This window comes from Triticum urartu, chromosome 5 (genome assembly GCF_003073215.2).
Source record: "Triticum urartu cultivar G1812 chromosome 5, Tu2.1, whole genome shotgun sequence".
Lineage (NCBI taxonomy): Eukaryota > Viridiplantae > Streptophyta > Magnoliopsida > Poales > Poaceae > Triticum > Triticum urartu.
In genome coordinates this window covers 657,022,244-657,046,744 of record NC_053026.1, presented here as the reverse complement: position 1 = coordinate 657,046,744, position 24,501 = coordinate 657,022,244, and the positions used below count along the sequence as shown (strand labels likewise).

Genomic DNA, 24,501 nt, shown 5'->3' with positions numbered 1-24,501 from the left:
CAGACAGGGAAGACAAGAAGAACTTCACGAAAGGCCGGGTTGTTCATGAAGTAACCGAGATTCCAACATTTTCGGGGGAAGATGTTCTTGCTCAGCTAAAAGCTCTCAAGCCTAAAGTCAAAGGCAAAGGCAAAGCCAAAGCCAAAGGCTTCGAGGGATATGGTGAGACGCACAACTGGACGCACATTACCCCCTTCTCGCAGCTTCCCTATTTCAAGGACCTCAAACTTCCTTACAATATTGATGTGATGCACACCAAAAAGAATGTGGCAGAGTCCCTTTTCCACACGATCCTCAACATTCCTGATAAGACGAAGGATAACGTAAAAGCTAGAGCCGATCAACAGAAAATTTGTGATAGACCACGCCTGAACATGAAGCCTCCCACAGGCGGTCGAAAAAACTGGTTCAAGCCAGATGCTGACTTTGTCCTTAAACCACCAGAAAAAAAGAAGTACTTATCTGGCTGAAACAAAATTTGAAGTTCACCGATGGTTATGCATCGAATATAAGTAAGGGAGTCAATCTTTCAACAGGCAAAGTGACCGGCTTGAAGAGTCATGACTACCATGTATGGATTGAGCGGATAATGCCGGTGATGGTTCGAGGCTATGTCCCCGAGCATGTCTGGCGAGTGCTTGCCAAGCTTAGCCATTTCTTCCGCACGCTCTGTGCTAAAGAAGTAAGTAAAGAGGTGATTGAAAAATTGCATAAGAAGGCACCGGAGTTGATAGTCAAGCTAGAGAAGATCTTTCCGCCAGGCTTCTTTACTCCGATGACACATCTCATTCTGCACCTCGCGAACGAGGTATTGTTGGGGGGCCCTGTGCAAAATCGCTGGCAGTATGGCCCTGAGAGGCAGAACAAGCATCTCCGACGGAAATGTGGAAACAAAGCTAAGATTGAAGCTTCCATAGCTGAGGCAGTTATCCTAGAGGAGGCGCCAGACCTCAGGACATCATACTATCCATACCACGTTCCCCATCTGCATAACAAGGTGCCTCGATACAATATAGAAGAGCCCAAGTATCAACCCAGGCTCGATCTATTCAACGCGCAAGGTGGGAGGGCTGGGGCCTCGAAATCTTATAACATGCCACGACAAGAGTGGGAGGACCTCATGTTCTATATCTTGCACAACATCAAGGAAGTTGAGGAAGTGTGTATGAGGTAATACCACTACACCATTCCTTTATGTCTTCCACATCATCATGTTTCATGTTCACTTAGTCCTGGTCTAACACCGCTTATCTTTTTTTAGTGATTTCGTTCAAGAAGAATGGACGGGAGTGAATCCTCCTACTGAGGCGGAGGCACTTACTCTTCTCTGTCATGGAAACCCTGGACGTAAAAATTTTGTTGCTTGGTTCATGGAGAAAGTAATTGTCCACACTCCCCTATTAAATACCTACTTCAACATTTATTAGTTAACCTAACTAATGCACGCAACAATTTCCATTATACTTGTAGGGAAAAGATCCGAACATATCTATGGATGATGAATTGAGATGGGTTTCCATGGGTTTTGACCCTGCCGTCATGACATGTAAAAAGTATGATGTGAATGGGTATCGCTTCCATATAGAGGAGCACCAAAACAGCCGCCCCGATCCCAAAACTATAAATACTGGAGTGTACACCCCCGGTCAAAATTCAGTAGACTACTACGGAAGGGTACAAAATATATACGAGGTTAAATTCCGCCAGGGGCGTGAGACCCTAAGTCTGCCTGTGTTCAAATGCCGATGGTTCGATCCACGGGAGGGGGTAAAACATACGCCTTCCATTGGTTTGGTCGAAGTTAAACCATCAACCGTCTATGCCGGAGCCGATCTCTTCATTGCGGCTACCCAAGCTACACAAGTATATTATCTGCCTTACCCATGCCAAAAAGTGTATCTAAAGGGTTGGGAAGTTGTGTTCAAGGTGTCGCCACATGGTAAGCTACCAAACCCGAATGAAGACGATTACTACAACATTAACCCCATGACATACGAGGGAGTGTTCTATCAAGAGCAACCTGATGATGATGATGATGATGATGTGGTTAGAAACAATGACGCTAGACCATTGGGTGATGATGATGTGGACCCAAACGTCGACGATGCACGGAATGATGGTGAGACCATTGTCAATGAAAATGACATACTTATGCTAGAAAAGTTAAACGAAGACGCTGACGACGAGGAAGAGCCTCCACCTCCGTCGGACAACGAAGATGATATGATTGATAGTGATGATGAGACGGACCGAGAAAGAGGTTACAACAGTGATGATTCATATGGGTTCTAGCAGATGTACGTTTCAAGTACTTTTTTCTATAGTTTAGGAATATGCCTTTTATGCATTTTTATTAATGTGTTTATTATCATGCCTTTTCCTTCATTTCATTAATTTACTAATTGCTTTTTCTCTTTTCAATGCAGGTTCGTGGAACATGGGCAAGGGGAAGGCCGACGGCGTGGGTTTCCTACGCAAGGTCGTCGGCCTGCCTAGTCGGAGTGGTCGAGAACGTAATCCTCCCCCTCGGCTACTTGACGATGACTCCTCACAGGGAGGTCGAGGGAGAGGTGCCCCTAGAGGAGGAGGGGGCAGGGGGAGAGCCTCTAGAGGACGAGGTGCTGGGGGGAGAGCCACTACAGGGGGTCGCGGCCAGAAAGAGCGCACCCTCACCGACTTAGGGGTGTTGTCTTCGAGGCCCTCCTCTAGTGAGGTACCCTCCTCTAGTGAGGTACACTCTAGGGAGGAGGAGGTGGTGGAGGAGGAGGAGGAGGAGGAGGAGGAGGAGGTTGGGGAGGAGGTTGGGGAGGGGGAGGCAGGCGAGGAGGAGGGTGGTGGCGGGGATGATGGTGGTGACGGGAAGGGGGTTGACAAGAAGGGGTGGCTGCGTGGTAACGCAAAGCTACCAAAGCAGGTTCCGGCTACTGAGGAGCAGAAGTGGCTCATTGAACCCACGGGAAAAGAGTAAGTGGTTCATTATTTTGCTTGTCACATCCTTATTCCGGTTGTTATTTATTTTGCTTGTCACATGCTAATAGTTCATTCTTTTGCAGCAACTGGATATATTCTAAAGGGGTCCGTATTCCCAACGGCCTCATCACCGTCTTGTTGAAGTTATACTGGACAGGGTTGTATTGTCCGGATCCAGTCAGGCAGCCGGCTCGTCGGGTTTTGGCCACGAGCTGGGACCACTGGGAAGCGGCCCGCCACGCGGACCATGAGACCCATGCCAAGGCCGTGATCACTACTTTCTGGGTGAGTTCTCTTCAGAAGAACAAGTCCATTCTAGTTTCATGAAAATGATTTAACTCATGGCTTCTTCCATTCTTGTTTTCATGCATGATTGTAGAAATTCTATCGAGTTCTTCCGGAGCACAGGGCTAGAGCGGACCAGATCGTGCTGCGCCAATGCAAGAAGAAGGCCCGCCAGATGCAGTACGAGGTGCGCTATGTGGCCATCTCCACATACTACCACGACTATCTTGGTGTGAAGATGACCAAGGAAGAAGCGCGGAGGATGGGCATTACCTTGGAGAGGCCCGAGTTCTTGGCGGTAAGTATAAAAGATTTTTCATTATGCTTTCATATATTATGCTTTCATTATGCTTTCATTACCTTGTGGTGCTTTATGCTTTATGCTTTATGCTTCCATAACACCAATTTGGACACACCTACATGCCATTATGCTTTTATTATGTAGGTGTGTCCAAATTGGTGTTATGGAAAAGACGAGTCCTGGCCGGCATTGGTGGGTCATTGGTGTGATGAGGCTGGAGCCTGGGCGGCTATGAGAACCAAAAATAAGGCTAACCGAGGGAAGGAGGGAAGTACATGCTCAGGGAAACCGAAATCACTATCTCCACAAGGCAGTTAATGTATGACTAATCCCATTAAACATTTTTCTTCTTCTATTTACCATCACTTTCTTATGTATGACTAACCTCTGTTTGGTGGTGCAGGAGGAGAAACTGAAGCGGCCGCTCTCAGACATGCAGGCGTGGGAGATCGCCCATACGCGGAAGGACTCCAAGCCTGGCGAGCCCCAGTACTACGGCAAGCATACCGCGGGGAGGAAGCAGGCCTACTCCGAAGCGTATCTGAAGTTGCATCCTAACACACCTGACCCCATTGCGGCGCCTCTAGACGACATGGCGGTGGTGAGAATGGGGCCCAAGGAGCACGGTCGGGAGGCGGTTCTCGATGCTGTGATTACTCCTAGTATCTCCTACACACAGCTTCGTCGGATCGACCCGAGCCTGACCCAGCGCACGAGCCAGCCAGTGACCAGTACACAGTCCCTCTTTCAGGAGCAACAATCTGTAAGTATTTTCCCTCTTATCTTCATTGCTCACTTTATTTTCCGCATTTAGTAGTTTTATGAGTTCCATCATGTCATACCGTAGGCCTACCTGGAGTACACACGCCAGGAGACCATGGGGTGGCATCAGAGGCTTTATGAACACCAAGTGCAGAGGGATAGCCAGATGCAGCAGGCTTTTCAGGATATGGTGGCCGGCAGGTGTCCTCAGTTCCCTCCAGCACAATGCCCTCCAGCACAACCAGTGCTGATGAGCTTTGAGGAGTTTGTGGCACAGAATGCTGGCCCCTCGCCGGTTAGTTCATCCCCAATCTATTCACCAAATCATGTCATGCCTTTCAACACAGTCATATATCCTGTTAATATGTCTTTTCAACATCCAGGGAACGGGTGGATCTACTGTTGGCGGTGGTCTTCGCAGCACTCCCGAGTCACGGAGCCCGACCACTCCGATCCACGGAGGCGGAGGCGGAGGTGGAGGCGGTCTTGGCGGTAGCGCTGCCGCTAGCAGTGACGACCTGGGCTTCGGCCGTCTTGGCGGTGACGACCTCCGTGGTGCTCGATGATCCTTGTGTGTGGTGATGATGCTGGAGATGACTTGTGTGTGGTGATGATCATTTAGATGACTTGTGTGCTTCTGTATATGCTTATGCTTATGTTGGTTGTGATGATGTTCATTTAGAGACTTATGTGTGATGATGCTTATGCATATATTGTTGTGATGGTGCCGGATGATATCCCGTTGTGTTTTATATGTCTATCCCATCATATATATCTGCTGTGCTGATATGTGCTGTTATTTGAATTGAATTGATTTGAAAACAAACAGAAAAAAGAAAAAAAAGCAAATGCAAACTATGCCGACGGCCTAGCCGTCGGCATAGGGCTAGCGTGAGCCCCCAGTAGCTGACACGTGGCACCTATGCCGACGGCCTAGCCGTCGGCTTAGTTTAAAAACTGTGCCGACGGCTAGGCCGTCGGCATAGGTGCCCACGTTCAGCTACTGGGAGCTCTGTATGAAGGACTATGCCGACGGCCCTGCCGTCGGTTTAGTTTCAAGTTATGCCGACGGCCAGGCCGTCAGCATAGCCCTGGTCCTTGCCCAACGAATGGTCGCCACGTGGCACCACTATGCCGACGGCCTGGCCGTAGGCATAGTAGTGCCACGTGGCGACCATTCGTTGGGCAGACTTGACGGCGGCCGCCGTTAGGCGTGATAGTTGCCGACGGCCAGGGCCGTCGGCATAGATGTACGGCCTCCATCGGCGTAGCATATATGCCGACGGCCTCCCTGGCTGTGCCGACGCATATGTTGCCGACGGCCCTTTGCCGACGGGGGCCGTCGGCATAGGCCTATCCCGATGGGTGCCAGGCCTATGCCGACGGCCCTGGCCGTCGGCATAGAAGGCGATTCCGGTAGTGACAGGATGCTACCGAGGAACGGCACCACCCACGACGGGCCTGGCAGGGCCCCCTTCTTGCGGTGGTAGGACAGCTGCTCCACAAGAAAGTAGTATAAAGCTATCGCCGCCACGAACGGCGCCACCACCCACAAGTCCATGAAACCCACACCCACAGCCACAGGGAGCAGCAGCTCCACCATTGCGCTGCGCTAGCGCTGTACCTCCTCCTCCTCTCGTAACTGAATATGCATACTAGAATACCGGAGAGCGCATATCACACACATATAAAGGGTCTGTCTATATCACATCTAGATGTGAGATAATACCTCACATCTAAGTGACATCATCCTCTAAAAATCTGTACCACCTCGTTAACAAACAAAAAATTCAGCTTGTTTGTTTGTCGATCTCCCACCTCGCTTGTTGTTTGTCTATCGTCAACACTAGCCCACCCATCCGACTACCCCCCACCTGGTGGGCCTTGTTAGTTGGGCTTTTGTTTTGTCTGTTTGTTTGTCTGAAAATTTGCTCACGGCCTGGCCCTTGTTTGTTATTAGTAGATAAAGATCTTGCTTGCTTGTAAAAGAAGTTGACTGCAGTTGACTGCAGAAGCTTGATTCTGGTCTGTATAGAAACAGCACAACAGTTGACTGCCGTCAGTGCGTAGCAAGAGGGAATTTGTTTTGATTTCTCCAGTAAAAAAACAGAACTAAAAGCGGACAACATGTAGATGAACAAGCAGATATCATTTTGGGATGCCTCATGCGTCGAGCAGAGGTGTGGAGCGGGAGGCTCGTCGTCGGCCATCTCGGTCGCCAGAGGCTTCGAGCTTGTCGTCCCCGTCTCCTCCTCCTCCTCTGCTCCACCAATTCAAAACAGTGCAGTGGGAGACAAAATAAATGCGAAAATAAATGTGTCTATGTGGATAAATATTGAAGATCCGTTATTGTTTTGGAGATCTTGCACAAAACCCCCCTAAAAGACTTTAAAAAGGGCAGTTGAGTACAGAACACTGTGTTTAGTCTAAAAACACATAGAAAAAGCATTTTTGGGGGTCTGCCTTGTAAAAAAAAATTGTGAAACTAAAAAATGAGATTAAAAAAAAGGGTCACTAAAAACACTAGTGCGCCTAAAAAATCAACAAAAAAAGAGATGAAAAAGGAAAAAAAACATAGTTATTAGTTGGCGCTTGGTTGCAAAATTTTAGCTTAAAAAAGATACGGAAAAAAAATGTTTGTGAAATATAAACTATCGAATCAAAAAAGGTTGGACTTGCAGTTTCGAGTGAGTAAGACTTGCAAAAAAAGCGGCATGAACACAAAGAACCATAGTTGCAAGTCAAAAGAAAATGGTGGACTTGGAAACTCGGTTGACTACAAGATCGTAAAATACAAAAATTGCAAAAAATGACACTTGACTTGCAAGTGGCAAGAAACAAAAAAAAGTATGGTCCCATAGTACTGAGTTGACCCTCGACTGGCAAGTGGCATGAAACAAGAAAACCCAATTGCAAAGTTGACCATTGACTTGCAAGTTGCATCAAGCAAAAAGCCGAGTTGCAAGCCGAGTGTCCACTTGCAAGTGGGCATCAAAATAAAAAACACAGTTGCAAGTCGAGTGTCCACTTGCAAGTGGCATGAAAAAACAAAAGACCCAGTTGCAATATTTGAGGGCCCACTTGCAAGTGGACTTCAAACAAAACAAACTCAGTTGCAAGTCGAGTGTCCACTTGCAAGCGGGCATCAAACAAAAAAACTAGTTGCAGGACGAGTGTCCACTTGCAAGTGGGCATTAAACAAAAAAAACCACTTGCAGGTCGAGTGTCCACTTGCAAGTGGCATGAAAAATAGAAGACCCAGTTGCAGGTGGAGTGTCGACTTGCAAGTGGCATCAACCAAAAATACCCAGTTACAGGTCGAGGGTCGACTTGCAAGTGGCATCAACCAAAAATACCCAGTTGCAGGTCGAGGGTCGAGTTGCAAGTGGGCATCAGAAACAGAAGACTCACTTGCAAGTGGCATGAAAACAGAAGACCCCAGTTGCACATCAACCCTCGACTTGCAAGTGGCATAAAAAACAAATGACTTCAGTTGTAAAAGTCGAGGGTCCACTTGCAAATGGCATCAACCAACAAGATCTAGTTGCAGGTCGAGGGTCGACTTGCAACTGGGCATCAAAAATACAAAAGACACCGTTGCAAACAAAAAGACCAAGTGACATGAAAACAGAAGATCCCAGTTGCACATCGAGGGTCGACTTGCAAGTGGCATAAAAAAGAAGACAAAGCTGCAAGTCGAGGTACCACTTGCAAAGTGGCATGAAAACAAGAAACCTCAGTTGCAAGTCCGAGGGTCGACTTGCAAGTAGTATCAAACAAAAAAAGCAGTTGTAAGTCGAGGGTTAACTTGCAAGTGGGCATAAAAAAATAGAAGACCCAGTTGCAAGTGAGGCTCGACTACAAGAGGCATCAAACAAGAAGAACCATTTCCCAAGTCGATGGTCCACTTGTAAGTGGCATGAAAACAGAAAGACCAAGTGCAAGCTGAGTGTCGACTTGCAAGTGGCATAAAAAAAGAAGACCTGGTTGCAAGTCGAGGGTCGACTTGGCAAGTGGGCATCAACCAAAAAGATCCAGTTGCGGGCGGAGGGCCGACTTGCAAGTGGACATAAAAAAACACTTGCAAGTGTGCATCAAAGAAAAAAAACAATTGCAAGTCGAGTGTCGACTTGCAAGTGGCATGAAAAACAGAAGACCCGGTTTGCAGGTGGAGTGTCGACATGCAAGTGGCATCAACCAAAAAGACCCAGTTGCAGGTGGAGGGTCGACTTGCAAGTGGGCATCAGAAACAGAAGACCCACTTGCAAGTCGAAGGTGCACTTGCAAGTGGCATGAGAACAGAGAACCCCAGTTGCACATCGAGGGTCGACTTGCAAGTGGCATGAAAACAAAGGACTCTGGTTGCAATAGTCAAGGGTCCACTTGTAAGGGCATCAACCAACAAGATCTAGTTGCAAGTCGAGGGTCCACTTGCAAATAGACATTAAACAAAAAAACTCAGTTGCAAGTCAAGTGTCCACTTGCAAGTGGGCATCAAACAAAAAAACCCAGTTGCAAGTCGAATGTCCACTTGCAAGTGGCATGAACAATAGAAGACCCAATTACTGGTGGAATGTCTACTTGCACGTGGCATCAACCAAAAAGACCCAGTTGCAAGTCGATGGTCTACTTAAAAGTGGCATTCGGGCCTCACAGTTGTGAGTCGATGGTGGACTTGCAACTAGGACAATTACAAAACTACAAACAAATAAAAAAACCAGTTGCGAGTCGATGGTCTACTTGCAAGTGGCATGCAGCCCCCCACAGTTGTGAGTTGATGGTGTACTTGCAACTAGGGTAATTACAAAACTATAAAAAAAATAGACCAGTTGCGAGTCGATGGTCTACTTGCAAGTGACACCGAGTAAACATCCCTAGTGGCAAGTCGATGGTCTACTTGCAAATGGCATGCGGGCACGCACAGTTACGAGTCGATGGTGTACTTGCAACTAGGGCAATTACAAACTTATTACAAAAAAAACTGAGTCGCAAGTTGATGGTCGAGTTGCAAGTGGCATGCGGGCACCCCATGGTTGCAAGTCGATGGTGGACTTGCGACTAGGGCAATTACAAACTACAAAAAAACAGAGTTGCAAGTCGATGGTCGAGTTGGAAGTGGCATCGAGTAAACATCCCTAGTTGCGAGTCGATGGTCTACTACAAGTGGCATGCGGGCCCCCACAGTTGTGAGTCGATGGTGGACTTGTAACTAGGGCAATTACAAAACTACAAACAAAAAAACAGACCAGTTGCGAGTCGATGTTCTACTTGCAAGTGGCATGCGGGCCCCCACAGTTGCGAGTTGATGGAGGCAATTATAAAACTACATACAAAAAATAGATCGGTTGCAAGTCGATGGTGGACTTGCAACTAGGGCAATTACAAACTACAAAAAAACGAGTTGCAAGTCGATGGTTGAGTTGCAAGTGGCATGCAGGCACCCACAGTTGCGAGTTGATGGTGGACTTGCAACTAGGGCAATTACAAACTACAAAAAAGCTGAGTTGCAAGTCGATGGTCGAGTTGCAAGTGGCATCGAGTAAACAACCCTAGTTGCGAGGTGATGGTCTACTTGCAAGTGGCATGCGGGCTCCACTAAAATGGCATCTCTGCTGTAGATGATGTCTAGAGCGGCTTCTTCCATATTCTGGACATTGTTACACCCCTCATCCACATGTCCACCATGCCCTTGCTCTCCTCCTTCCTCATCATGATTGAATACAACACCCTCTGTCGCTTCAGCTTGATCTCCGACAGAAAAACCTCCACCGAAACAGCACACAAACGCTTTGGCGATATGTCCAATCATGGGAAAAACAACAAGCTCCCCATGGCCAAGGTTGAAGTCCTTGATGAACTTCCTTTAGTCATCGCCGCCGATGCATGTGCTGCCATGCGCAATGAGAACACCCACAACGTATCGGCGGCCATGAGCTTTGAAGTTCAAGAACCCATCGGCAAACTTTTGTGGGAACCGCTGCATGGTAGAGCATGGGAGTATCTGAAAAAAATGCATATCAACTAGAGCACACAAAAAAACACACGTACAAAGTAAAAGATGGCAAGCAATTTTTTACTGCAAAGGTTTCGTTGGCATCACGAAAAAACATGCCAAAGCTCTCACCACTGTCCGCCTTGCAGTGAGCAAAGCAAACTGGGCACACCATCCTAAATAGTACCAAAAAAAAAATCAACATAGGGCAAGACTGTAACTGATGGTGCTCATACTGATGCTTACACTAATGAAAACTGTTGGAACCAGTAACTATGAAAAAAATATCAAAAGTACTCATAGCAAAGCTGTCGAAAACTAGTAAGTAGAAACTAGGAACTAGAGATTAGTAACAAGCAAAACAGGGTAAAAAAAATAAGCAAGAAAAGCTAGGAGTGTATTACACAACTAGTATTTAATACTGTTCAAAAAATCTTCCGATTCAGCGATTTATCGTCCGATTTATCGCTACTCTTGGGGCGACCGATAAGATTATTTCATTGAGCGTACCATCTTTAACATCCACACAAAAAAACTAGTAGATGTACAGAGCACTACAAAAAACAAGATAATCATGAGCTGGTGCTCCAACTTATATATGTAGAATACTACTAGATATAAACAACACTACAAAAAATCAAACTACCAAACATCCCACTTAATCCCCCACATTAGATTAGATTAAACACACATATAACCTAACAAAGATGAAAAAAAATGCATATAAATTAATCACATGTAGTTCGGATACTTAACCGGCACTCTCCTCCACTTCCCTTTTTGATCCCCACAATCCCCGCTGGCTGACAATAAAGAAACTGTCATGAAACATGGATATAAACTGAAAAAAGAAAGAACAAAATGAAAACCTTGTTTCATACAAAATGAAAACTAGCTCTGTGTGAAAAATTAGCTTAGCAAGACACAAGACACTTCATCTTCTACTGAAACTTAAAAACCGCATGTTTATGCCCCATTTCCTACCTACAGAGACAAGACACTTCATATGGGGAAAAATATGTGCCAACCCCCACTAAAACTATCAAAATCACTTAAAAACAAAAAAGATCAACTTGTGCTGAAAAAAATGGAAATCCTATCGTTCCACAGAATTATCTTTTTTTAGGGGGTTCCACAGAATTATCTGAACGCACAAGTTACTACACAGCCGGCCAGCTGAGACTTAGCTACTTCAAACATCAAAACTGCTCAGAACAGCCCCGCCAGGCCAACAAGAACCGCCAGCCCGCAACAGGCAAAACAAATCTCAGTCAAACAGCCCACCAGCCCAACAAGCAACGCGGCCCGCAACAGGCAAAAAACAACACAAACCCGCTAAAATGATGGGCCGCGCGCACCTACGAACGACGCCCGATACGAGCGAAGCGCATGACCAGAACAGAAAAAACAACTTGCACGAATCCTAAAGATAAGACAAAATCCAATGGCTATGGACTTAGATATGAGATAGCTATTTCACATCTAGATGTGAAATAGCAAACCTATATATATATATATAGGTAAATTAACTGGGGCACCTAGGTGTCTGGGCACCTTGTTCGGGTCAACCCATTAATATATTTGGATATAAGTGACATCCATCATTGTTGATTTGTTTCCTAATTTATTCCATGCAAGACTATCCATATATGAGATAACATTTAAGCGTTTGATTTTTCCCCCTAGTTTACTTGCATTCTGGTGACACTTTCCATCTAGCACGTACTGTATAAGTTAGAATAAATTAAATAGCAACATTAGTTCAGTTGAATTTCATATTATTCTTGTCTACTTGAACCTAAGATACGTACATGTACGTGTTCGCAATTTATTTTTACATAATAAAAACATTTGTTGGTACACACATACCTAATACCCATGTGTTCATATTATTAAACCGCGACACCAGTTGATGGATATTCTTTCTAATCAACATATGTACATGTTGGTGTTGGTACTATACCTAATGAAATAATACACATACCTAATGTATTTTATGTACTAAAAAATGTACGCATAGCCGTGGTATTATATGTAATGATAATATTCCGGAATATACCTAATAATAGTGTACTGGTTGGTAGGTATTATACGAGTTGTTGGTTATTATACCTAATGAAAATATTTATGGGTGGTGTTACACCTAATGAAATGTATATATGTGTTGGGTATATATTATTAGACTGCGATACCAATTGTTGGGTATCATACCCAATTATTTGCGACTATGTATTTCAAAAGTAGTAGATATAATACCTACGTATTTTTGGGGTATGTACTCATGCATTTCACGTCGGGGTATGTAGTTATAGAAAAATACGATGAGTATGCGCATACCTAAAATTATATTGAGTACTTTCAATTTCGCGTATACATATATATTTTAGGTATGTAGGTGTTGCGTATTATATCTAACGAAAATATTTATGTGTACACATACTCAAAATATGCACATACTCAGGTATTTATCCAATAAAAATATACACATACTCAAGATACGCTTGTGTACGTTTTGGTAATTCAGTCAGAATACGAAACTTGCATACCGTACTAACTACAAATAGTTTTTCCTATATTTTTAATGAGTATGAAACATGGCAAGTAATATCAGACAATTAATCACGACACATTAATTTATAATTTCTCTCTCCTATTACGTCTATCTACATGCAATTTGCCATGCATGGTGCGTGCGGGTTATATTTATGGCATTCAATTAGTAATTATGTCACAATTAATTTGATCCGCAATTTTCAATGGAATAACCCGTTAACAAATATACCCACTACAACAGCACGCATCTAAATGCGATCCAGTGATGGAAAGGCAAGGAGCCTGGACACCTAGGTGTCCCAAATGGCCGTCCTATATATATATAAGCCGTATGGCCGGGCAGGCTGGGTCGTTGCCCTTTAAGTTTTAGGCGTCTAATTCAAGTGATAGGACACAATCCCTTTTCCTGAAAGCTAGTCATCAGCCGGAGAAGAGAGCGGGCCGGCGGCGCCCAACGAGCGCGGATCTGGGTGCGGCGCAGTGCGAGGTGGCTGGGGACGGCGCAGTGGGAGGTGGCCGCGCCCAGATCCGATGTTGGGGCGGTGCTCTGTCGCCGGGCGGCCCCGAGCTGAACACTCCGGCGGTCCGGCCTGTGCGTGCGTGTTTTCTTTTTCAAACTCTGCATGCGTGTTTCCATATAATAGGAGTATAATGAAAGAGGTCTACAACTTAACACGCAAATGCATGGTCTCATGTGCCTAGCACGCGTGAGCAGCAGGTTTGAGTCCTGGGTGCACACGCATATTTAGTTTTCTGCATTTATTTTATTCACCCACTAAGAGATGGGACCCGCATAATAGAGAGTGGCGTGACCACGTATACTATTTGACTGGATAGGTTGACCAGTCAACTCGGCAGAATACAGAGCAATACGGCTCATCAGTGACCGTATAATCACCTCAACACGTATACAATGACCATAACAAGCGTATTCTAAAGTCCAATGACCATAGTGTGCTTTTGCCTCAAATACGATGACCGGCAGTGTATTTACCTCAGAGAACTATCTCATCTATCTTCAAGACAGGATGGAGAGCTACTTGCAGTCATATGCATCCCTCTGCGGCCTTGCACTTATTGTTGCAGGGTGGCTGGTGCACTGGGTGTACAAGTGGAACAATCCTCCGTGCAACATTGGGAGGCTTCCTCCTGGATCCATGGGCTTCCCTCTCGTTGGCGAGTCCTTACAGTTCACGAGGCCAAGCCTTTCTCTCGACATCTCAGGCTTCTACAAGCAAAGGCTGAAAAGGTAGTAACTAGGCCCTGCAATCCTCCGCTCCTTCAGCGCGGAGTGGAGCGTGCGGAGTGGCCCTTCAGCGACTCCGAAAATTTGAACTGGATGCTGCTCCGCTCCAGAGCGGAGTTGGAGCGGGGAGAGAGTCCGAACAGGCTCCTAATTAGTCGTGGTTGGAGTTAACCAAATGGGGACTAAATTACGCTATATCTAGTGTATTTTTCACTAATTAATTGAAGTTATGCTATTCAATTCGTACATTGCACATACATATATACCGCTAGCTAGCTAGTTGTAGCTAGGCTAGCTTCATAGATGGATGAAGCTGCAGGAGTGGATTGACGATCCAAATCGGGCCGCGCAAAGCAGGTACGGCACGTTGTTCAAGACGAACCTGGTTGGACACCCGGTGGTGGTGTCCATGGACGCGGACGTGAACCGCTTCATCTTCCAGCAGGAAGGCAAGCTGTTCCGGAGCTGGTACCCGGACACGGCCAACAGCATCTTCGGAAAGGACAGCATGGCCAACTGCGACGGCTCCGTCCACAAGTACGTCCGCAGCTTCGCGGCCAGGCTCTTCGGCCCCGACAGCCTCCGGGACGTGCTCCTCGCTGAGATAGGGCGCAGCGTGACGCAGAACCTTGCTGCATGGGCCGCGGAGCCTGTCATCGAGGTCAAGGACGCCATGGCCACGGTAAGTAAGTAAGGTCTTTTTTTAAAAAAGAAGTATTACCCCGGCCTCTGCATCAGAATGATGCATGCAGCCATCAGTAAGTAAGGACATGCATGTGATGTAATAGTTTACTTTGATGATCGCGTCACCTAATATAATTGTAGCCATCAACTGACTTGCATTGCCTAGCTAGTTGTTGGGTACTAACGTGACTCAGTGGCATTATCGGCTTCCTGCGATGCAGATGATATTTGACCACACGGCCAAGAAGCTTGTTGGTTTTGGCCCCGAAAAGTCAAGGAAACTTAGGAAGAACTTTGATGCCTTCTTCCAGGGAATGGTTTCCTTCCCGCTGTATTTTCCTGGGACAACATTCTACGGATGTATACAGGTATGTACACATGTGTTCAGTACTATATATAATTACTTACTATCTCTGATTCATAATAAGTGCCGCAATTTCCAATTTAAAACTGCGACACTTATTTTGGATAGGAAGGAGTAGTTTTAAAGAAAGACATCGAGAAATCTAAGCTTAAAACATACTTGCAAAAGGTACAACCGTGGTCTTGATGCATGCATGCTTCTGCATGCAGGGAAGGAAAAACGTGCAAAAGGTACTCACGGACCTACTAAAAGAAAGGCTCAGTACACCTCAGAAGCGACACGGTGACTTCCTCGATGAGGTGGTCGACGAGCTACAAAGTGGGACGGGAATGATGAGCGAGAAATTTGCTGTAGATTTCGTTGCCGCCCTCCTGTTCGCCGCCTTTGCAACAGTCTCGTCAACGCTCGCGATCGGCATGAAGTTTCTCAGGGCATCTCCAGCCGTTCGCCCCCCTCCCCCCTCCTCGGACGCGCGCCGGTGCTAAACCGCGCACTGGGGGCGTGATGCCCCCCAATCGCGGCGCCCACGTTTTTTTAAAAAATTTAAATACGGCGCAAACACGATTGAAATTTAACGCAAACATCGGCGAGTTCGTTCAAACTTAAACATATTTTACAAAAAAAAAAACTTCGGCGGGCTACCCCCGCCGTCCCCCTCGCTGCCCGCCTCGCCACCCGCCCACGCGGTTTACATGCCGAGGAGGCGGTAGAACCGCGTGTAGTCGCCGCCGCCGTCGTCGTCGTCGCCGCCGCCCCCGCCTGCGCCTCCATCGTCTCTGCTACATCCCTCCCCCGGTTGGCGCGGCGGGTTGGACGGTCCGGGGGCGTCGTCGTCGTCGTCGCTGTCGAGGACCACGACGCCGTGCTCGTCCTCGCGCCCACGCTTGCGGGCGGCGATCTCCTCCAGTGCCCGGCGCTGCCGGACCATCTCGTCGCGGAGGTAGTCGTCCCGCGCCCACCGCAGGGCGTCCTCGTCGGAGATGCCGCGCCGGGCTATCTCCTCGTACTCCGCGGGGAGGCCGCGCTCCGGCTTGGGCTTGACGAGGACGAAGCGGCCGGTGGGTGGGGAGGTGTTGGCGCCGCCGATGTGGACGCCGGAGCTGCGCGTGCGGGCACTGACCGGCGTGCCCTGGGGCTCCGGCTTGACGCGGCGGAGGCAGGGCGAGCCGCCGGACGACGAGGAGGACCCCCCGGTCTCCATGCGCCTCGGGGTCCAGGAGCTTCCCCGGCGGCGTGAGAAGGACGGGGGATCGGGGTACTCGAGGCGCGCGTGTTGCCGCCCTCGAAGTACTCGAGGACGGCCTCCAACGTGCGCCCGGGCACGCCCCACCACCGGCGCCGGCCGTTGGAGTTGAGCCTGCCGGAGGGCTCGACGCCGTTGGTGGCCTCGAGCTGCTTGGCGTGACGGCGGCGGAAGTAGGGCTCCCAGAGCGGGCTGTCGGGGACGTACCGTGGCCCCTCCCTCGCCGCCCGCGGCAGAGACGCGCGGATGCGTGCGATCTCCGCACGCCGCGCCGCCCCGGTGGGTGGTGGTGGCACCGGCACGCCGCCGGCGCTGATCCTCCACGCGCCGGGCACCCGCATGTCCGGCGGGACCGGGTACCCGGCCTCGTAAAGGAGGCGAGCCTCGTCTTCGTGGAGATGGCGGCGGCCGAAGCCGTTCGCTGCCGCGCCGTCACCAGGGAAGCGCTCGGCCATGGGTGGAGACGACGAGAGAGAGGAGAGGGAGAAACGACGGCGAGAGAGAGGAGAGGGAGAAACGACGGCGAGAGAGAGGAGAGGGAGAAACGACGGCGAGAGAGAGGAGAGGGAGAAACGACGGCGAGAGAGAGGAGAGGGAGAAACGACGGCGAGAGAGAGGAGAGGGAGAAACGACGGCGAGAGAGAGGAGAGGGAGAAACGACGGCGAGAGAGAGGAGAGGGAGAAACGACGGCGAGAGAGAGGAGAGGGAGAAACGACGGCGAGAGAGAGGAGAGGGAGAAACGACGGCGAGAGAGAGGAGAGGGAGAAACGACGGCGAGAGAGAGGAGAGGGAGAAACGACGGCGAGAGAGAGGAGAGGGAGAAACGACGGCGAGAGAGAGGAGATGGAGGAACGACGGCGGCGAGAGAGTGTGGTCGCCGAGCACGCTGGTGCGCGTCTTATATAGGCCGAGACGCCGCCCGTACGCGTGGCCGCCGTGTGTACGCGTGGCGGGCGAGGAAGGGCGAGGGGCGCGCGTCGTCCGGCCTTCACTGCGCCGCCGTGAGGCATCAATGGCGCAGGCTGACCGGCGCGGCAGCGCGGCAGCTTTGGCATTGATTCGCCGCGGGAAACGAGGCGATGAGGACGACGAAGGGGCGAGAAGAGAGCCGTGTCGCTGACGGGGCGGGCCCGTGGCTTTTTCGCGCCAAAAAAGTTCGCCCGGTGCCCCCGGGCGCCCCCAGCGCGTCGGGTTCGGCCTGGGTCCGCCGACGCTGTTTTCGGCCCAGGCCGGTGAAAATCGGGCTCCTGAGAACGCGATTGGGCCGATTTTTTGACGCCGGCGCAAGAAAAACGCCTGGAAAGGCCTTCCTGGGACGCGGCTGGAGATGCCCTCACCGACTACCCCAATGTAGTAGAGTCACTCAAGGTAACTTCCTCCTACAAGCTAGCTACTTGAGTGACTCGAGTACAAGTCACATGGGACGAATACAAGTCCATGACATTCAGTGCTCAGGTTTAATTTCAGTGCATGCATGTGTACCTTGAATTCATTCATGTGTACTTTCAATCCATTAGTACTAGTATCTCGGTTCACAAATATAAGATATTCTTACCTTTTTCTAAATCAGATGTATATAGATACTCCCTCCGTCCGAAAATACTTGTCATCAAAATGGATAAAAAGGGATGTATTTAGAACTAAAATACATCTAGATACATCCCCTTTTATTCATTTTGATGACAAGTATTTTCGGACGGAGGGAGTACATTTCAGTGTGTTTGTTCATTCATTTCAGTCCGTATTTGTTCATATACGAAATATCCAAAATATCTTATAAAAAACATCAAAAGTTTGAATACTTAATACGTGTTAGAGCTATATAATTGTATATATAGAGAGCAGCTCAGCATGCACGCGCCTACTGAAGCCCAACTTTCTACATGCAGGTCACGAATGAGATAGTTCGCCTCGGTAGCGTGGCCCCTGGAATATTCAGGAAAACACTAGCAGACGTGCAAGTGAAAGGTACTCTCAGCACAGCAGCTTACACAATTCTCTTACCCCACATCGTATCACGTCCCTTTTGTAGTGTGTAGTTACCGGGCAAATTATTCTTCCCTGACGCAGGCTACACGATCCCCGCTGGTTGGCTCGTGATGATCAGCCCCATGGCTATCCATCTGAACCCAGAATTCTATGAAGATCCCCTGACCTTTAATCCATGGAGGTGGCAGGTCGGTGACAAATTCCTCAGCAACCATCCATAATCCATGCCGGAATGAAATAATTGTAATTCATCCATCCGCAGGATGAGTCCAGGAAGAGCATTCTACTCAAGAACTTCGCGCCATACGGAGGTGGGGTAAGGCACTGCCTGGGAGCAGAGTTCAGCAAGGTTCAGATCGCGGTCTTCCTCCATACCTTGGTGACAAACTACCGGTAACTGCCGATCGTGTGACCTGAAAAAAAAAAAGAAACTGTTGATCGTGTACAAAATAAATAAATCACATTATCAGTACGAGTAATTCATAAAAATACATTGAACAAATCTTTGGCAGATGGAAGGAGATAAAAGGCGGCGAAGTGCAGCGCATAACGAAGATCGTGTTTCCAAAGAGATACCACATCCAGATACTCCCTCCGTCCAGATACTTGTCATCAAAATGAATAAAAGGGGATGTATTTAGATGTATTTTAGTTCTAGATACACCCCTTTTTGTCCATTTTGATGACAAGTATTTTCGGACGGAGGGAGTAATACCTAGGGAGGGAGGGATAAACTGATTCACCCATGGAAGAGCTCCCATGGCTCTTGGTACAAGAAAGCAGAGCCTACTTTATTATCCCTAGGGTGGGTTGATCTTACTCCTTCAATAATTGGGGATTGACAGAGAAAATGTGGAGAGAATTTCTGTAACATCCTGCCTCCTTAAAATGTAACTTTGCAACGTGTGACTGCCTGGGCACTGCTGTGGAGTTTCTAAACTATATATGTATGCTATTTCCTTTTTACTACAATATATGCATTGTCATTGTGTATGTCAAATAATAACACTACCGTTAGTGAGAGGTGTATCGCATGTAAGTGTTTGGTTATAATGTACTACTATTAGTTTCAAAGGTGTGTGACCCTGGTCAATTGGTTGGTAATTTTGGTTACAATGTTCGGTGTTTGAGCTGCAACACTGTAGAATTCAGAAGAAAAACTGTCTACATAACTTAATGAGTACTACAGTGATCCTAGCGCAATGTGAATGAAAAGACCGCTACTTCACAACAATTGTGTTTGTACGTCATGCCTATATGTTGCAGTTGCAGCGTTATAGACAACTGGCACTATCATTGCACACATAGCAAATAGTTCTTTCATATTTTAAAAACTACATAAGATTCCACGTGTTGTTGTGGAAATTTGCTGTAGTTTATTTCAATGAGATTCAATTGCATGAAACATGCATATTTGAATTAATAATATGAAAAGCTTAATTTAGATATACATATAGTCTCTTATATTTGATTATTGTATAGTTGTAAACAGCAGCAAAAAACGAAAGTCCTCTTCCACACAACTTGGGATGAATAATAAATGCCAAAAATATGAAAAATAATAATTAAAAAAATTCTGATTTTTAGCAAACTTTTAAAAAATGTTTTGAGTGCTTGAAATTTTTCATCATGAAACAACATGCATGGAAGTCATGGAAAAAAAGAAATATCCACTCCAAAATGCTTTCAAAGTAGCATTTGGAGCATCAATTTTGTTTTTGTTTTTCGCCACGACTTCCACGAATGTCATTTCATGATAAGTGTTTGCAAGAACAAAAGAATTTGTCAAAGTTTGCCACAAATTTTTTTGGAATGCTTTAAATTCTTTTATTTATTTTTTGATTTTATAGTTCGTCAAGGAGCATTTGAGCCCAGGAGCAGATACTCCGCGTCCAACAGCAAAGCCTTTTGTGAAACAAGTTAGGGTAGGCTAGAAATGAAACCCAACAAAAACTACAAGAATCCATAAAAGAAGTCATAGAGTACAAAGTAAATTAAGGTTATATTGATTGCCGACTTCCACGCAGCCCTATGAAGAGTGAAATCTCTAGGTACAACGAGACATCTCCCGCTCGCCCCTAGACGTGAAGCCGCCTACCGTCATTGCACTCGATCGGGCCTAGATCGTTGGAAAGGTTGATTTGACCGTTTCTCCAGAGCTGGGCTTTAGGCCGCTTTGAGTACCGTGCTATGGAGGCCTAGCGGGTAGCCATTTTTTTAGAACTCACCACTATATGAAGGCTCAATATTGTGGTTTCGTGCATAGTATTAGGTGTGGTGGGTAACCGGGCATGGCGTCCACTAGCAAGAGTAGTCACCGCTTTTGCCGGTTCATGGGCTTCAAAGTTCGTCTCTCTCCCTGCATGCACTATTTCAGAACCTGCGGAAATTTGCCGCCTTGACTAAATTTCACGGATAGTCATGGCAGATGGCCTCAAATAAGCCTCTTCCGGATCAAAAACTATAGAAATGCAGCATGTAACCACTCTCAACTTGTGGAGAAAGGATTGGGCATCTAACCTTCGCTCTCGCTTGAACATTGTCCACCCAGGGTAGCATGGGCTTTTATGTATGTTATGATTTTTTTAAGAAAAATTGCATGAACAAATTTTTACATATCATGTTTTTTTAATTGTGATGAACATATTTTTAAACGTGGGAACATTTTTGAAATGTTCGGAAGTACTCCCTTTGTAGACTAATATAAGACCTTTTGGTTGGGGAACGTAGTAATTTCAAAAAATTTCCTACGCACACGCAAGATCATGGTGATGCATAACAACGAGAGGGGAGAGTGTTGTCCACGTACCCTCGTAGACCGAAAGCGGAAGCGTTATAACAATGCGGTTGATGTAGTCGTACGTCTTCACGGCCCGACTGATCAAGCACCGAAACTACGGCACCCCCGAGTTCTAGCACACGTTCAACTCGATGACGATCCCCGGACTCCGATCCAGCAGAATGTCGGGGAAGAGTTCCGTCAGCACGACGGCGTGGTGACGATCTTGATGTTCTACCGTCACAGGGCTTCGCCTAAGCACCGCTACAATATTATCGAGGATTATGGTGGAGGGGGGCATCGCACACGGCTAAGAGATCAATGATCAATTGTTGTGTCTATGGGGTGCCCCCCAGCCCCCGTATATAAAGGAGCAAGGGGGGAGGCCGGCCGGCCCTTGCAAGGCGCGCCAGGAGGAGGAGTCCTCCTCCTAGTAGGAGTAGGACTCCCCTCTTTCCTACTCCTACTAGGAGGGGGAAAGGAAGGGGGGGGGGGAGAAGGAAAGGGGGGCGTCGCCCCCCTCTCCTAGTCTAATTCGGACCAGAGGGGGAGGGGGCGCGCGGCCCACCCTGGCCGCCCCTCTCTCTCTCCACTAAGGCCCATAAGGCCCATTACTTCTCCTGGGGGGTTTCCGGTAACCCTCCGGCACTCCGGTTTTCTCTGAAATCACCCGGAACGCTTCTGGTGTCCGAATATAGTCGTCCAATATATCAATCTTTATGTCTCGACCATTTCGAGACTCCTCGTCATGTCCGTGATCACATCCGGGACTCCGAACAACCTTTGGTACATCAAAACATATAAACTCATAATGAAACTGTCATCGTAACGTTAAGCGTGCGGACCCTACGGGTTCGAGAACAATGTAGACATGACCGAGACACGTCTCCGGTCAATAACCAATAGCGGAACCTGGGTGCTCATATTGGCTCCCACATATTCTATGAAGATCTTTATCGGTCAGACCGCATAACAACATACGTTGTTCCCTTTGTCATCGGTATGTTACTTGCCCGAGATTCGATCGTCGGTATCTCAATACCTAGTTCAATCTCGTTACTGGCAAGTCTCTTTACTCATTCCGTAATACATCATCTCGCAACTAACTCATTAGTTGCATTGCTTGCAAGGCTTAAGTGATGTGCGTTACCGAGAGGGTCCAGAGATACCTCTCCGACAATCGGAGTGACAAATCCTAATCTCGAAATACGCCAACCCAACATGTACCTTTGGAGACACCTGTAGAGCTCTTTTATAATCACCCAGTTACGTTGTGACGTTTGGTAGCACACAAAGTGTTCCTCCGGTAAACGGGAGTTGCGTAATCTCATAGTCATAGGAACATGTATAAGTCATGAAGAAAGCAATAGCAACATACTAAACGATCATGTGCTAAGCTAACGGAATGGGTCATGTCAATCACATCATTCTCCTAATGATGTGATCCCGTTAATCAAATGACAACACATGTCTATGGTTAGGAAACATAACCATCTTTGATCAACAAGCTAGTCAAGTAGAGGCATACTAGTGACACTCTGTTTGTCTATGTATTCACACATGTATTATGTTTCCGGTTAATACAATTCTAGCATGAATAATAAACATTTATCATGATATAAGGAAATAAATAATAACTTTATTATTGCCTCTAGGGCATATTTCCTTCAGTCTCCCACTTGCACTAGAGTCAATAATCTAGATTACATAGTAATGATTCTAACACCCATGGAGCCTTGGTGCTGATCATGTTTTGCTCCTGGAAGAGGCTTAGTCAACGGGTCTGCAACATTCAGATCCGTATGTATCTTGCAAATCTCCATGTCTCCCACCTGGACTAGATTCCGGATGGAATTGAAGCGTCTCTTGATGTGCTTGGTTCTCTTGTGAAATCTGGATTCCATCGCCAAGGCAATTGCACCAGTATTGTCACAAAAGATTTTCATTGGACCCGATGCACTAGGTATGACACCTAGATCGGATATGAACTCCTTCGTCCAAACTCCTTCGTTTGCTGCTTCCGAAGCAGCTATGTACTCCGCTTCACATGTAGATCCCGCCACAACGCTTTGTTTAGAACTGCACTAACTGACAGCTCTGCCGTTCAATGTAAACACGTATCCGGTTTGCGATTTAGAATCGTCCGGATCAGTGTCAAAGCTTGCATCAACATAACCATTTACGATGAGCTCTTTGTCACCTCCATAAACGAGAAACATATCCTTAATCCTTTTCAGGTATTTCAGGATGTTCTTGACCGCTGCCAGTGATCCACTCCTGGATTACTTTGGTACCTCCCTACTAGACTTATAGCAAGGCACACATCAGGTCTGGTACACAGCATCGCATACATGATAGAGCCTATGGCTGAAGCATAGGGAACATCTTTCATCTTCTCTCTATCTTCTGCAGTGGTCGGGCATTGAGTCTTACTCAACTTCACACCTTGTAACACAGGCAAGAACCCTTTCTTTGCCTGATCCATTTTGAACTTCTTCAAAACTTTGTCAAGGTATCTGCTTTGTGAAAGTCCAATTAAGTGTCTTGATCTATCTCTATAGATCTTAATGCCCAATATGTAAGCAGCTTCACCGAGGTCTTTCATCGAAAAACTCTTATTCAAGTATCCCTTTATGCTATCCAAAAATTCTATATCATTTCCGATCAATAATATGTCATCCACATATAATATCAGAAATGCTACATAGCTCCCACTCACTTTCTTGTAAATACAGGCTTCTCCCGCTAGTAGAAAACAAGCCTTTGGTCACAGGGCAATATTCACATTAGTCCCGGTTCAGTCACGAACCGGGACTAATGTGAGCATTGGTCCCGGTTCATGCGGCTAAGGCATTAGTCCCGGTTCACCTGAGCCCTTTAGTCCCGGTTTGAGACACGAACCGAGACTAAAGGGTGTGATGCCCTTTAGTCCCGGTTTGTGTCTCAACCCGGGACTAAAGGTCCCATTTTCAAACTCCCCCCCCTTGTGGATCACCTTTTTTGTTTTGAAAAAATCAAAAGAAAATGATAAAAACTTCAAAAAATAAAATCCTTCGAGAGGTAGTTATATTACTACATCTACGAGTTAGGAAAATTTAAAAACTTAAATTTGGACATGTTTTGCAAAAAATGTAGGGAAAATGTGAAACGGCTATAACTTTTGCATACGATGTCGGAAAAAAACGTATAATACATCAAAATATTCAGAACAAAAATCTGCATCCGATTTTGACGGCCTACGGCCTGTTTGCAAATTTTTAGAATCCTCAAATTCTTAAAGGAAAAAAAGTTATGCTCAAATTTCAGTTTTTTGTGAATTTTTATTAAATCTG

At 46.9% G+C, this 24,501-nt stretch overlaps 1 protein-coding gene across 1 annotated transcript; it reads left to right on the top strand.

Moving 5' to 3' along the window:
* Positions 1–13,837: 13,837 nt before the first annotated feature.
* Positions 13,838–19,473, top strand: LOC125507656 (cytochrome P450 87A3-like). Its single transcript, XM_048672166.1, has 10 exons — positions 13,838–14,112; positions 14,467–14,791; positions 15,015–15,161; positions 15,367–15,604; positions 17,810–17,856; positions 18,291–18,369; positions 18,472–18,578; positions 18,653–18,783; positions 18,903–18,986; positions 19,458–19,473. Exons 1-10 carry the CDS (start codon positions 13,838–13,840, stop codon positions 19,471–19,473), a joined length of 1,449 nt encoding a protein of 482 aa, XP_048528123.1.
* The last annotated feature ends 5,028 nt before the right edge of the window (positions 19,474–24,501 follow it).

Bases quoted from the DNA above. Each gene is read 5' to 3' on its own strand.
- LOC125507656 (XM_048672166.1), top strand. From the start codon at position 13,838: ATGACCGGCAGTGTATTTACCTCAGAGAACTATCTCATCTATCTTCAA. The intron at 17,857-18,290 runs GTTTAATTTCAG...TTCTACATGCAG, and splicing joins CCATGACATTCAGTGCTCAG to GTCACGAATGAGATAGTTCG. The intron at 18,579-18,652 runs GTCGGTGACAAA...ATCCATCCGCAG, and splicing joins TTAATCCATGGAGGTGGCAG to GATGAGTCCAGGAAGAGCAT.